This window comes from Vigna radiata, unplaced genomic scaffold (assembly GCF_000741045.1).
Source record: "Vigna radiata var. radiata cultivar VC1973A unplaced genomic scaffold, Vradiata_ver6 scaffold_70, whole genome shotgun sequence".
NCBI classification, from domain to species: domain Eukaryota; kingdom Viridiplantae; phylum Streptophyta; class Magnoliopsida; order Fabales; family Fabaceae; genus Vigna; species Vigna radiata.
The window spans coordinates 1,513,978-1,527,569 of NW_014542367.1; the positions used below are offsets into that span (position 1 = coordinate 1,513,978).

Consider the following 13,592-nt stretch of genomic DNA (forward strand, 5'->3'; position numbering starts at 1 on the left):
AAAACTAAACAAATTCGACTCGAGTACTATCCAACAGAAGATCAAATTGCATATATTTTTACAAAGACGTTACCAGGAACAAGATTTGAACTAGTACACATAATACTTGGAGTTACTGAATTTGCATCAAAGATAAATATTGAAGGATAATGCAAATTCTAAAAGAATATAGAAAATCTAACATAAAAGTATTAAAATGTAATAAAAGTTCTAGAATATTGTAGAAAAATCTTAGATAGGAAGAAAAAATTAAGAACATTCTACATAAGTAAAAATCTAGGAAATTCCACATAAGTTGTGGCTAACATGTTCTAGAATAATCCATGAATATATAAATACCTATGTATTCTACTATAAAATACACTTTTCCAACTACTACTTTCACATTCTCCTATTTTTATATTTTTTCTACCCCATTAACTATTTCTTTCACAACCTCAAAATACTAACCATTTCACATTTGACTCCAATTTCATGCTTACCATACTCCACTCTTTTGCTTTTTTTTTTCTCGCTTGTTCATTCAATAATGGGTTAAATTAGAAAGAATGGAAGATATATTTCTTCCAATTTACAATTTTATAACAGTAAATAATGCATGGGTAAAATGTTATAGTTTAAAGGTATCATTAAAAGCAAAAACATGTTTTATTTATTAAGTGGAACGACACCATTTGGAGAACTCATCCTAAACCCTAGCAGAGAAACCGAACCCAATTATAATTCAGCCTAAAATCTCCCTCACCTAAAACAACACGGTTCATCTAAATTTTTTGTTTAGCTTTCCGGGTCTTACTTTCGTACTTGATTTAAAAGTAGTTCCAGCATCACTTCAATGACAGAGAGTGCGTTATAATTATAATAATAATTCTTGAAATATTAAAAAAATGTTGTTATTTTATTATTAAACTAATATTTAAATAATTATATCTCAGTTATTATTTAGAGAAATATTAACAAAATCTATGAATACATTCTATGTATCTATAAACTTAAAATACATCATATAATGAATCAATATCTTTTATTATTATTTATTATTATCATTTTATACTTTCATTCTTCCTAGTAGTAGATTTTTTTAACCTGAGCGATAATAGGACTGAATGACTATTCTCCCAACAGAACTATTTTAATGACAACACCTTTAGGAAATATGATCAAAGAGTCCCTAAAAATTATCACTAATTTTGAGTAATTTAAAATAAAATGTGAATATCACTCTTGTAATTAGATTGTTATTAATAAAAGTTCGTTCTGAAATTTATAAATATAAATAAAAGATAAAAAGGTAAGTGATTACATTTGTTATTATGAATTTATTATTGACTCATCGGATGCGGTAACAAACTGGATGAAGAGATGAGTAATTGATGTGTAGGAAAGTGTCTTACGGCTGTTGGGTCCCAACAACACTTGAGTAGAGTTAAGGCGCAATTAATGTTACTGATGAGTAGTTAAGGTTTGCATTAATGACTATCAAGAGGTAAATTAATTAGTCAGATTCTTATAAATTCTATAAATAGAAGATTAATTTCGAGATGGGTTAAATATGCTTTTAGTCCCTAAAGTTTCACTGATTTTTGGTTTTAGTCCTTGCATCAAACATTGATGGCATTTCATCCTCTTAGTATGGAAACATGTATTTTAGTCCCTAAAAATAGACAGAGTCAATTTTTTTGTGATGTGGCTAACGGCCCTGCCACGTATTCTTCCACCTTCACTGACCATTTCCTTTCACTGCTTGCCACGTTTAGGTTTGTTAACATTTGGATTAACAAAATTTTATTTGCACGTGTGTTTGAGTGATGAGATCAATTAAGGATCAAGTTAAACAATTAGGGATTTAGGACAAATTGGATATTTGCAATTGGGGAAAAGTACGTTGGTAGAAACACTATTCGAAGTCGAACTCGAAGCCTTCTTCTCCAAGCATTGTGGGTGGTTCGTTGCGGTGATCGTTGTGGTGGTTCTTGAGAGAGACATTGGGTGGTGAAAGAGACAAGGTGGTTTGTTCGCGCATTGTATCAAGGTAAGTGATCGTATTTCGTTTATCATTGTTGGGTCGATATTGTGAGTTAAGTGTTAATGTGTGAATATAGGTATAAAAATGGTGTTCGAAGTTTGTTTGCATCACATGCAAAGGTTTGATAGGGGGCTACGATATGTTGGCGGAGAGGTACATGTGATAGTATGGCTTGATCCAGATAGATGGTGTTATTTTGAAGTAGTTGGAATCGTTAAAGAATTTAAGCACGATGGAGACTTTAAACTATGGTGGAAGGGGTCCAGGGAAATGCTGATCAATAGTCTGAGATTACTGAGTGATGACAGGGAAGCAATGAACTTGTCTAAGTATGTAGAGTGGACTGGGGACATGGTAGAAATATATGTTCAACATGTTCCTAGTGAGCCAGTGGAACTTCTGTTTCTTAGTTGTGGTGAAGAGACACATGATGGAAACATGGAGGGTGTGGTTGACATTGTAGAAGAGGGTGGATTGAATGTGGAAGAAGGTCATGCTACTGAGGAACATATAGATGTTCAAATAGGTCACGAAGAGGTTCAAGTAGGTGAGGAAGAGGAACAAATTGGTGAGGAAGAGGTACAAATTGGTGAGGAAGAGGTTGAAGTTGATGAGGAAGAGGTTGAAATTGGTGATGATGAGGTTGCTGATAGTGAGGAAGAGGTTGACATTGGTGAGCAAGAGGTTGAAATTGGTGAGGAAACATGGAGGAATGTGGTTGAGGGGGAAGTAGAAGCTTCAGCTGAAGATTATCTAGATTAAAGTGAAGAAGAAAGAATGGATAATGATGATGATGGGTTTGGTGTTGAGAATGATAGAGTGGATGACATGGTGGATGATGTTCGCAGAAACATTAATCCAGTTTTGGATAGGTAGAATGCAATGAAAAGAAAAAAAAAACGTGTGACTAGAAGAGGCAATGTTGGGGAAGGTTCATTTGTAATGGATGATGAAGTTGGAGAGCATGAGATCAATGAGGAATACATAAGTGATGAATTGGATTCAGATTTAGAAAGTGATGAGGATGGTAGCTTGAAAAGGGGCAAGTTTAAAAAGTTTAGACAAGATGATATGAACAAGGATTTCAAATTTTCATTGGGGATGAAATTTTGTTTGTTTAAGGAGTTTAAAAATGCACTAATGGAGCATAGTGTATTAAATGGAAAAGAGATTAAGTTTGTGAAGAATGACCTCACAAGAGTAAGGGCAGAATGTAAGAAAAAATGTGGCTTTGTTATTATGGCCAGCAAAGTAGGAGGGAAGGAAACATTTAGGGTGAAAACCTCAATAGGACGACATAGGTGTGGAAGAGTTTTTGGAAACAAAAGTGCAAGTGTGAATTGGATTGCCCAAGTTTTAATTGACAGGTTTGTAAATGTGGCTAGCATGACTGTCAACCAAATTATTGATGACATTAAAAAGTCATTCAGTGTGGAAATCACTGCTTGGAAAGCTGGGAAAGCCAAACAAATTGCCTTGGATTCTTTGGTTGGTGATGGGGATAGACAATATGCTCGTCTATATGATTATGTGGGGGAATTCCTAAGAGTCAAGTGTGGAACTTTTAAAATTAAAGTGAATCAACCCCAACCAAGTTTGCCACCAAGATTTGGCTCTTATTATATGTGTTTAGAGGGGTGTAAGCATGGTTTTTTAGGAAGTTGCAGGCCCTTCATAGGGGTGGATGGTTGTCATCTTAAGACAACATATGGTGGCCAATTGTTGGTGGCAGTTGGCCGAGACCCCAATGATCAATACTTCCCACTGGCTTTTGCAGTGGTTGAGAATGAATGCAAGGAAACTTGGAGATGGTTTTTATCACAACTTTTGGATGATATAGGTGGCACTGAATGTCAACGTTGGGTGTTTATTTCTGATCAACAAAAGGTATTTCAATTTGACTATATTGCTTTTTTTATTTTCTAACAATCTCATCATTTGGTAATGATCATTACATTTTGTGTTTCATAGGGACTTATGATAGTTTTTGATGACATGATGGATGGAGTAGAACACAGATTGTGCTTAAGGCACTTATATAACAACTTCAAGAAGCGATTTGGTGGAGGAGTACTCATTAGAAATCTCATGATGGGAGCAATAAAGGCTACATATGAGAAGGAATGGGAAAAAAAGATGGGTGAGTTGAAAGCTATTAACATTGATGCATATAATTGGTTGCTAGGTATTCCTACCAAGAGTTTGTGTAAACATGCCTTTAGTACCTATTGTAGATGCGATGTGTTGATAAATAAATTGAGTGAGTCCTTTAATAGTACTATACTACTAGCTAGAGACAAACCAATAATAACTATGATGGAATGGATACGAACTTACATTATGAAACGGTTTGCAACACTTAGGGAGAAAGCCATGACATATCTAGGAGTGGTAATGCCTAGACCTAGAAAAAGGCTTGATAAGGAAATAGAAAAGAGTGGTAATTGGATTCCCACATGGGCCTGGGCTGAAAAATTTGAGGTGACACACGAATTTACAATGGATAAGTTTGTTGTTGACTTAAGTAACAATTCCTGTAGTTGTTACAGTTGGGATTTAATAGGAATACCCTGTAGGCATGCTATTGCTGCCATTAGTTACAAAGTTCAAAACCCTGAAGATTATGTCACTTGTTATGCCCCTGAAATAGTTCCAATAAATGGGCAACAAATGTGGCCAACTTCTGAAAACATCCCCTTACTCCTTCCTCCAATTTACAAAACACCTCTTGGGAGGCCAAAAAAATTAAGAAGAAGAGAGGCAGATGAACCTGTGAGCCATACAAAATTGTCCAAGAAGCATGCTATTATGAAGTGCAGCAGTTTCAAAGAGTTTGGCCACAATGTTAGATCATGTAGAAGAAAGAAGGTACAAAATTTCTCTATTACAACTTCACCTAATTATTTACACAGCACGACTTCTAATGTTGCTTACTCTTTTTGTAGAGCACAAGGGGCACTTCAAGTGCTGGAGGATCTGGTAGCAGGCCCAGATCTGAAGTAGAAGCACCACCATCAACTTCACAAGGAGCTGCAGCTGAAGCAACATCAATAACACATAGTGGAGCATCAAGAGGCCAAGCTGCAGGAAGAACAACCTCAGGACTGGGTGCACACCATCTCGGTTCCCAAGCTAGTACTTTGACCAAGTTGCAAGAAGACCCTTTTTTAATGTATTTTGTAGTGTGTAGTACTTTGATTAAAGTGATGTAGTTGGCAGGATGTAGGTGGCAGGGACCACTTATATTGAATGCACAATATTTTTTTTGTGAGTGGGAGGGACCACTTGATGTTTACTTTAATATTGAATGCACAATTTATGGGACCACTACTGTTTGGAACCACTTTATTCACGTGAGTATTGGGTTTGGATCCACTTTATTCCATTCTTTCATGGCAATATACTGTGTTGATCAGCTGTTTATTCCACTATTTCATTATCAAATTAAAATATTTAAACTGATCTTGGACTGCATAATAAGTTGTTTAAGCTGTTTAAATTGTTTAAGTTGCATAATATTCAAATCTGCATAATTTTGAAATTTGCTGCATTTTCAGCAGAAGTGAATTTTCGAAATCTGCTGCATAATTTGTTGTTTTACAGTTTAAGCAAGTTTAAATCTGCATAATTAATAGCCCCTTTTCAAAGCAACCTAAGACATACAACCTTCTACCTAAGCTCTGCCTCACTTTCACATTACTTCTCCTTCACTTAATCCTTAATGCTATCATCATCTTAATTACAATTCATCTTCAGTAAAAATATAATACAAAAGAAAATGGTTAATGCCCATGACAACACAAACAAGTACAACGTCATTTTCCCATATTTCTTCTCTTCTTGTAATTTCCTTTTCAGCTTCTTTATCTTCTTCTTTTGATCCAGGTCAACTATATCATTTTCCAAACACAGATCAACTCCTTCACGTTTGCCTTGAATTTCAGAAACTTCCTCTTCATGCCATTCGAAGTAATTACAAGTTGAATTACTCTGCAATCAAAATAACATATCATGAATAGAAAGTTCAGGACATGAACTAAAAGATTTAGTCACTTACTGCCCAATTTCTACATCTATAGAATAGTCTTCCTTTGTTCTTGGCAGTATTTGCTTTCAAAAACAACAATGTCTCACCACAACAACACATTTTATATGGTAACTATGAAGATGATCCACAACTTTGAGACTTGGCTGAACCAATCGTCCTTCGCGTCAAACCATTTCCTGCACTCTCACCTTTCATTTTACTACAAGAAACAAATACCTTCATCACCTTTCCTGCCAACCCAAACCCTAAATCCCCAATCCTTAAATCAAAGGATTAACAGCAAAACAACTATTAGCTTACCTCTTGAAGAAGACTATCTCCCACTTGAACAAGCCCCTCTTGAACAACGCGAGCTCGAACAAGACTATCCCCCAACTCATATCACGAACAACAACCCTAAGGTGTCTTAAAATATGGTTTATAAAAGATTAAGTCACCAACACACGTGCTACAATGTTAATCTACTTCCAAATGCTAAAAAACACCAACGTGGAAGGCAATGGTCAGTGAAGGTAGAAGAATACGTGGCAGGGCCGTTAGCCACATCACAAAAAAATTGACTCCGTCTATTTTTAGGGACTAAAAATACATGTTTCCATACTAAAAGGATGAAATGCCATCATTGTTTGATGGAGGGAATAAAACCAAAAATCAATGAAACTTCAGGGACTAAAAACATATTTAACCCATTTCGAAATATACTCACCTTTTTCATAATTGAATTTCTAAAGACCTTTAGAAAAAGATTCTAATTTAAACGTCAGAACAACAAAGTTCGACGATCACAGAACCTTACAAAGGCAATTATCCTCGTCCCATTTCAATAGGAACAACATTTAATACATGCTTAATATTTGAGTAACCAAATCCTCACTAACGAAAATACATGCTTAGTATTTTCTACATGTTACGTTCTATCTTGATAGAAAAATGAACCGGACGAATGACATCACTGAACTGTGTTTTAAGGAGGTAACCTCCTAGCTCGAGGAACGAACGGAATGGTCAAAAGACATCACCAACGGCATCTTAAGGATTTAAAATTGGACATTCTACTGATACGGATAACCTCGACTATACACCCGAATCAACAATTAATTTTTCTTTTTTGCTCATATAAAAAATCTCACACTAGCATCACTCTCATCACTTTGAAAAAGAGATTCGGCCATTTGAAATTTTTAATTCCAACTTCAAGGCACTCGATACATTTTGGTAATAACAAATGTAAAATGTTTAGTCTATCTTGAACGACTGAAATTAAAAGATAGCATTAGTTGCCTATCAAAAGAAAATTTTCAAATTAATAATTATTACAGTACAATCTCAAATAAAATTGAACTAAACGGAAATCCAAATTTAAATACAGCACCGTGACAGTTTTTGTGTATAAGATAATAAATTTGAAAGAAGTTTTGGTGCTAATATCACACAGTATAAAGTTGTGGTGGTAATCTTGGCTTTGCCACTGCCACAAGTGGGTTAGCCAGAAGTATATCATGGTGGCTCTGTGCAAGGTTGATGCGTGAGGCATTGGGCGGCGCAGTCCAACTAAAGGAATGAAGCAACCTAGCAAACAGCATCACTGTCATTGTTGTTCCAAGCATGATTCCTGGACAACCACGTCTTCCTGTGCTGAAAGATATAAAATTCAAATCTGGCTCTGTCAAAAGCACATTACCCTTAAGATGACGTTCTGGCTTAAACTTGAGAGCTTCGTCACCCCAAACTTTTGAGTTTCGTCCAAGTTCCTGTCTACTTAACAGCACATGGCTCCCCTTCGGGATTACGTATTTTCCCACTATGGTGTCTTTCACAGAAACATGAGGAACATTGAAAGGTGCAATGGGATGAAGGCGAAAAGCTTCTCTTACACATGCTTTTATGTAGTTCAGCTTTGGAATGTCTGATTCTTGGACCAATCTCTCTTTTCCAACTACCCTGTCCAATTCTTCTGTGGCATGTTGAAGCAACTCAGGCTGGTTTATCATCTCTGCCAGACCCCACTCGACTGCATTTGATGGGTTATCCACAGCAGCCATCATCAATTCCTGCAGCAAAATTATCATTTTTGTATCAGTTACTCAGTTATCTATGGAGTGATATACACGCATAAAAAAATAAGAATATATTATTCACCTACAATGATTTGTGCCTTGATTTCTTGTGTAGTCAATACTGGATTATTGTTGGCATCTCTGAGTGAGATGAGAATATCAAGAAAATCTTCTGTATGAATCTTGGACTCATCATTCCATTCTTTGATTCGTTGCTCAATGATGGGATCGTGATACTTGTTGACGATTTTTATTGCCTTCTTCACCTTGTTCTCGTGGCCGTCCAAGTCAAGTCCTCTCAAGCAAGGAACATAATCAGAAACACTGAAGTCATAAATGTACTTTAGCAATACAAAAATGGCTTCAAGATGTTCTACTTCCTCACCACCAGGCCCTCCATCATTCTTACCCTCCCCAAAATACCTCATACCAAAGCTTAAATTCTTGATCACGTTGCAGGAATAGTGTTGCGCAACATCCCTCACATTCACAAGATCCACGTTAACGTTGACGTTTTTTTTGCACTTATTGTAGATGTAAAAGACAAGGTTGTTAGCTTCTTCAAGCCTCTTGTGTTGAAGCTGGTGGTGAATGGTAGTGGACAACAGCTGATTGCAAACAATTCTTCTCATTTTCTTCCATTGTTCCCCTAAGGGCACAAGTGTTGTGGTGAGATATCCACCACTGATAAGAGAAGTGGTTATGCTTGTGGGTCTAGAAGCAAAAGTAGCATCTTGTTTCCTCAAGAATTCACGAGCAATGATGGGACAAGTTACGGGGATAACATGAACATTGCCCAGACGAATGCAAGCAATATCAGTTTTCATTCCCTTCATTAGGTTGTTTATCCACCTGAATGTAGGTCTATTTGCAAGCATTTCAGGAAGGTTACCGATGATAGGCCATGGTATGGGACCAGGAGGTAAGGGTACTTCTTCATTCTTGGATTTCTTCAACAAGTGAAATATTTCAGGGCCTTTGAGAAAGATTATGCAGAAAATTACAACAATGATCAAAGATGACCACAAGTTTTGAAGTTGAAGGTGGGACAATAAAAGGATAGAGGAGTGATCCATTGGAAACAGCAAGAACCTTTCCACTGTGTCCTACAGTTTAAAGGAATTAGTTTTGTCTGCTGTGTGACATCAATAAGAAACACCTGTTTATAAAGTCTCTAACTCTTCCAAAGACTAGTGTTCTTCACATATTTATCGTGGAGAAGTGTGCACCCCAGTATTTTCTTCACATACTCAGTTCTTAATTTTTATGAAAATCATGTAAAATATTATTTTTAATAAACTAAATATATACTCTAATGTACAATTATATATATATATATATATATATATATATATATATATATATTGATTATATTATAGTTTATTATAAAATACTATTTGTAATATAAAAATATTTTGTATAATTTATAGAGAGAATGTCACTTTAAAAAATATAAACATTAAGATATAATATTCTATAACAGTGTAAGAGATAAAATATGTATGCAAAAACATATATGACTACAGTGTTTGCAAAACAAAAGACAATTGGTATCATGAATACAGAGATAAAATGATTCTAAAAATATAAAATTTTGTAATTTTTGAAAAATATAAAAAACAAATAGATGAAAGAATATTTTTCCAAACAACAAACAAGTAGATAATTACTTATGTAACTTAGTCGCATGTAGAGACTGAAATCAGATAAGTGTCAAAAAGTAGGTATAATAAACTACATTGTTGACTAAATCAGATAAGTGTCAAAAAGTAGGTATAATAAACTACATTGTTGACTGTTCTTTTGTTTTGTTTCACGTTATTGTTCAAAACAAAGGCCACACGGTGAGTGATATTTTGAACATTGACACAAATATATTTCTTTTTCTTAAACAATGTTTTAGGTTTTACTTATTAATGATTTTAAGTAAAATATTAATCTAAAATATTTTAATACTAAAAAAATTAATATCATTAAATTATATTTATTTATTTTTTTAATTTAAATATCAAAGTAACAAAAAATTTAAAATAAAAACAAATTTTAATTTATATATTAATTTAAAAAACACTTCAATATGATTTTGCAAATATCTTTAATAAATGAAATACATTAAAATTAATATATATATATATATATATATATATATATATATATATATATATATATATATATATATATATATATATATATATATATATATATATATNATATATATATATATATATATATATATATATATATAGATATTGATATATGAAAGAAAGTAATTAAGTGGCTTGAGTTTATCCAAGATATAAACGACAATGCACTAAAAGATATTTATTATGCTAAAATAGAAACTTATTATTAAATAAAAAATAGTTTAACATTATTTTCACTATAAAATTCAAATATCTATATATAAAAAATCGTATTATTTAATTTTTATAGTGCTGTCAAAATGGGTTGTAATATGTGGGTTAACTCAGTTCATCATGGGTTTGAGTTGGGTTAGGTTTGAAAAATATGTAATAATTTTATGTGGGTTAGCTTTCAATCCGGCTCACCTGGGTTGAACCCGTGGTGAACTGTGTTGGATCACCAACCCATCTAATTTAATTTAATTATTTATTATTTTGTATTTCAATATTATTAGTTAACATTTTTTTATTATATTGTAGATGGTGATAAAGAAAAAGATGTTTTAAGAAAAATATTATAGATTTATTTATTCAAGACTCTAATATTATTAATGGACAGGTGATAAAAAAATTATCAATATTAAAAATTTATTTGTTCGTCTTTGTACATATTTTTGGATTACGTTTGGATTGTATGATATTTTTTTTTTTTATTTTGAATTGTTTTTGGAGTTTAACATTATCTTGGAGTTTTTTTATTTAATTTTGAATTAAAAAATTGTAATTTTTTTAATTAAAAAAAACTTATAATTAAATGAGTCATTGAGTCAACTCGTTTAACCCACCAATTCGTTGTGGGTTGAGCACTGTTTTAGAAAATTTGTGAAAAGTCACGAGTTTTAATTGACTTCATAATGAAGTCGACTTAAAACTTGCAGTTTTGCCACAAATTGCATGTGGTTTTCTTTTCTTAAACATATGTAATGCAATCACAAATTTGTATCAAGTATCAAATAAGTGAATAAGCATACATATATCAAAAACAACACAAACATGTTCATTAAGATATCAATCACAGTAAAGAATAGAACATGTAACACATAACAATACATGTGTTATTAATAATGTGTTGTCATCATAAAAAGCCAAAGTACTGTGAGATTAAGGTTCAGTTAAACCACTGCTTCCCTTACCAATAATCTCAACAATCTCTCCCTTTTTTGATGATGCACAACCATGATTAATAAGCAACCATGTTTGTACACAAACAACACATAAAATCAGTCAAGTAATCACCAATATCAGAGCTAATATAGGCAATCAATAAGAACAAGTGATTAAATGATTTTTCCAATATATTAGAGCAAACAAAAGATAATTTCAACATATTTCAAAACATTTACTCTGAATAAACAGTATCTATCAAGCAATCACATATCAAGCAAATAAGCAGATAATCAATCAAACTTTTCAAACTTTTCTCCCGCTTTGTGCATTAGCAAAAAATGTTTGCTTTTAGATATGGATATGCTGATAAAATGAAATATCAAAGTTGCATCAATGTAAACAAATAAAAAATTCAAAGATGCTCCCCTGTCATAGGTATTCACATGAGATAGATAAACTTCCCCTAAAGTGTAGGCATGTGAAAAATCTATGCAATCATGTAATGCTCCCCTTGTCATTATGCATATTTTAAAATTAAATTCAGATGCACAATGCAGTTTCACAAGTGTCAGAGCATACAATCAGTTTGTATCAAAATTGTATCAGAGTTATGATTGCAAGCAATTCAATCAAGCAAAGAAACAATTATCAACAATCTCACAATATATTCTCATTAATAAAACAGTCATATAAAAACAAAGACATATTGAAGATAACTGATATAAAATGAGTTGTGAAAGTCTATTGATCCATTTGTCAATTCGATTTCATTGCTTTTCATTGAGTTGTGATCCCAGTAGTAAGTTCCAAAGCAATGTTTCCTGCAAAACCTTTCACAATCTTTTGAAGATCAAGCAGTTTAGAATCATAGGAATGCAAGAAATTATACAGTTAAGAAGTTAATATGCAAAAAAGTTATTGTAAGAGCGAGTATGTGCATAATCAACTTCACTAATCACTCAGTTGATTCAGTACTCATTCAAACAGATTTAATCAAGAAATTTAGAGCAAATGGATTTTAGCCAAAACCAACTGATTTCATTACTTGTTTAAACGATATTACAAAGATTAACTAGAACAGGGACAAACATAATGGTTGTCTAAGTCATTACCAAAAGAAACTAAGAACAAAGATAAAATAAAGACAAGACTTCCTAAACAAACAAAGGACATGAATCAGAGGTTTCCCAAGAGTAATCTCCTAAGGAATCGCTTTCTTCTTGTTGTTGCTTTGATCTTAGACTATCAACTTTGTCATTCAGAAATTTAAATTGTTTCGCAATAAATTTTTCAAACTTAGTTTCAGGAGTAAACATTGTTATATCTTCATCTTTAAAGCACCATCCATTTGCAGTTTTCTTCATACCAAGACTCGCTAATGTATCGAGTTTTATCACATTTGTGTTGTCATAGGAAACTTTCTTCTTTCCATTGACTCTTACACCTTGTATTACAAGAACCCTGCTGATAAAGACAACATATGGTAGGTAGTAGGATCTTTTGGACACTGCTTTCTTCATATGATTCTTGATCACTTCTATCCAGTTAATAGGAATTTTGTTCATGATGGCATGCATCAAGAACACATCTTCAGTGGTCATTCTGTCATGAACCAGCCTTATAGGTGGTAACACCCTAGCAAGTTTACCAGATCATATAAAGTAATAAATAAACGGTAAGTCCGAGTATCGTTTCCCAAAGGACTCTTAGGCCTAAACGTTCATGTGATTAATGGAAATCATAAGACTTGAATAAATATTAAGTTGAGTTTTAGGTGCAAAACAAGAAATAAACAAGTATGCCAAGATTTTGATCAATTGACAAGAAAAAGATATGGATGAATTGTGTTGTTGGGGTTTACGGTTTCATCCCAATCCACTCTCAAATATCTACTATTCTTATTAGATTCAACTTTGTTATCAATGTTTATGCAACTTTCTATTTTTACTCTAAACCCCGATCTCTCGGCGAAAAGAGTCTAATCACAATTACTAGTTTACTATCTCTAGTATCCCTGGTAATCATTCATGTAATATCCACAGAAGCTTAAAGAAATTGACTTTCGTATTCCTATCTCTAGGTAATATGTCTTCATCAAGAGAAATTCTTCATGTCTAGACCTAACTATACGTCTCCGTATAGAAAGAATCAAAGATGATGCATTTCAATAA

The 13,592-nt window shown here is 33.2% G+C and overlaps 2 protein-coding genes across 2 annotated transcripts; one reads left to right on the forward strand and one right to left on the reverse strand.

Annotated features, from left to right (window-relative positions):
- The first annotated feature begins 2,968 nt into the window (after nt 1–2,968).
- Nucleotides 2,969–6,210, forward strand: LOC106779956. The gene is made up of 5 exons (XM_014668175.1): nt 2,969–3,913; nt 3,998–4,894; nt 4,972–5,161; nt 5,885–5,995; nt 6,131–6,210. The coding sequence occupies exons 1-5, from the start codon at nt 2,969–2,971 to the stop codon at nt 6,208–6,210; spliced, it is 2,223 nt and encodes a 740-aa protein (XP_014523661.1).
- A 1,149-nt stretch (nt 6,211–7,359) lies between these two features.
- On the reverse strand, nt 7,360–9,296 carry LOC106779957 (isoleucine N-monooxygenase 2-like). Its single transcript, XM_014668176.2, has 2 exons — nt 8,218–9,296; nt 7,360–8,125 (listed from the first exon to the last, which is right to left on the reverse strand). Exons 1-2 carry the CDS (start codon nt 9,205–9,207, stop codon nt 7,502–7,504), a joined length of 1,614 nt encoding a protein of 537 aa, XP_014523662.1. The 5' UTR covers nt 9,208–9,296; the 3' UTR covers nt 7,360–7,501.
- Between the last annotated feature and the right edge of the window lie 4,296 nt (nt 9,297–13,592).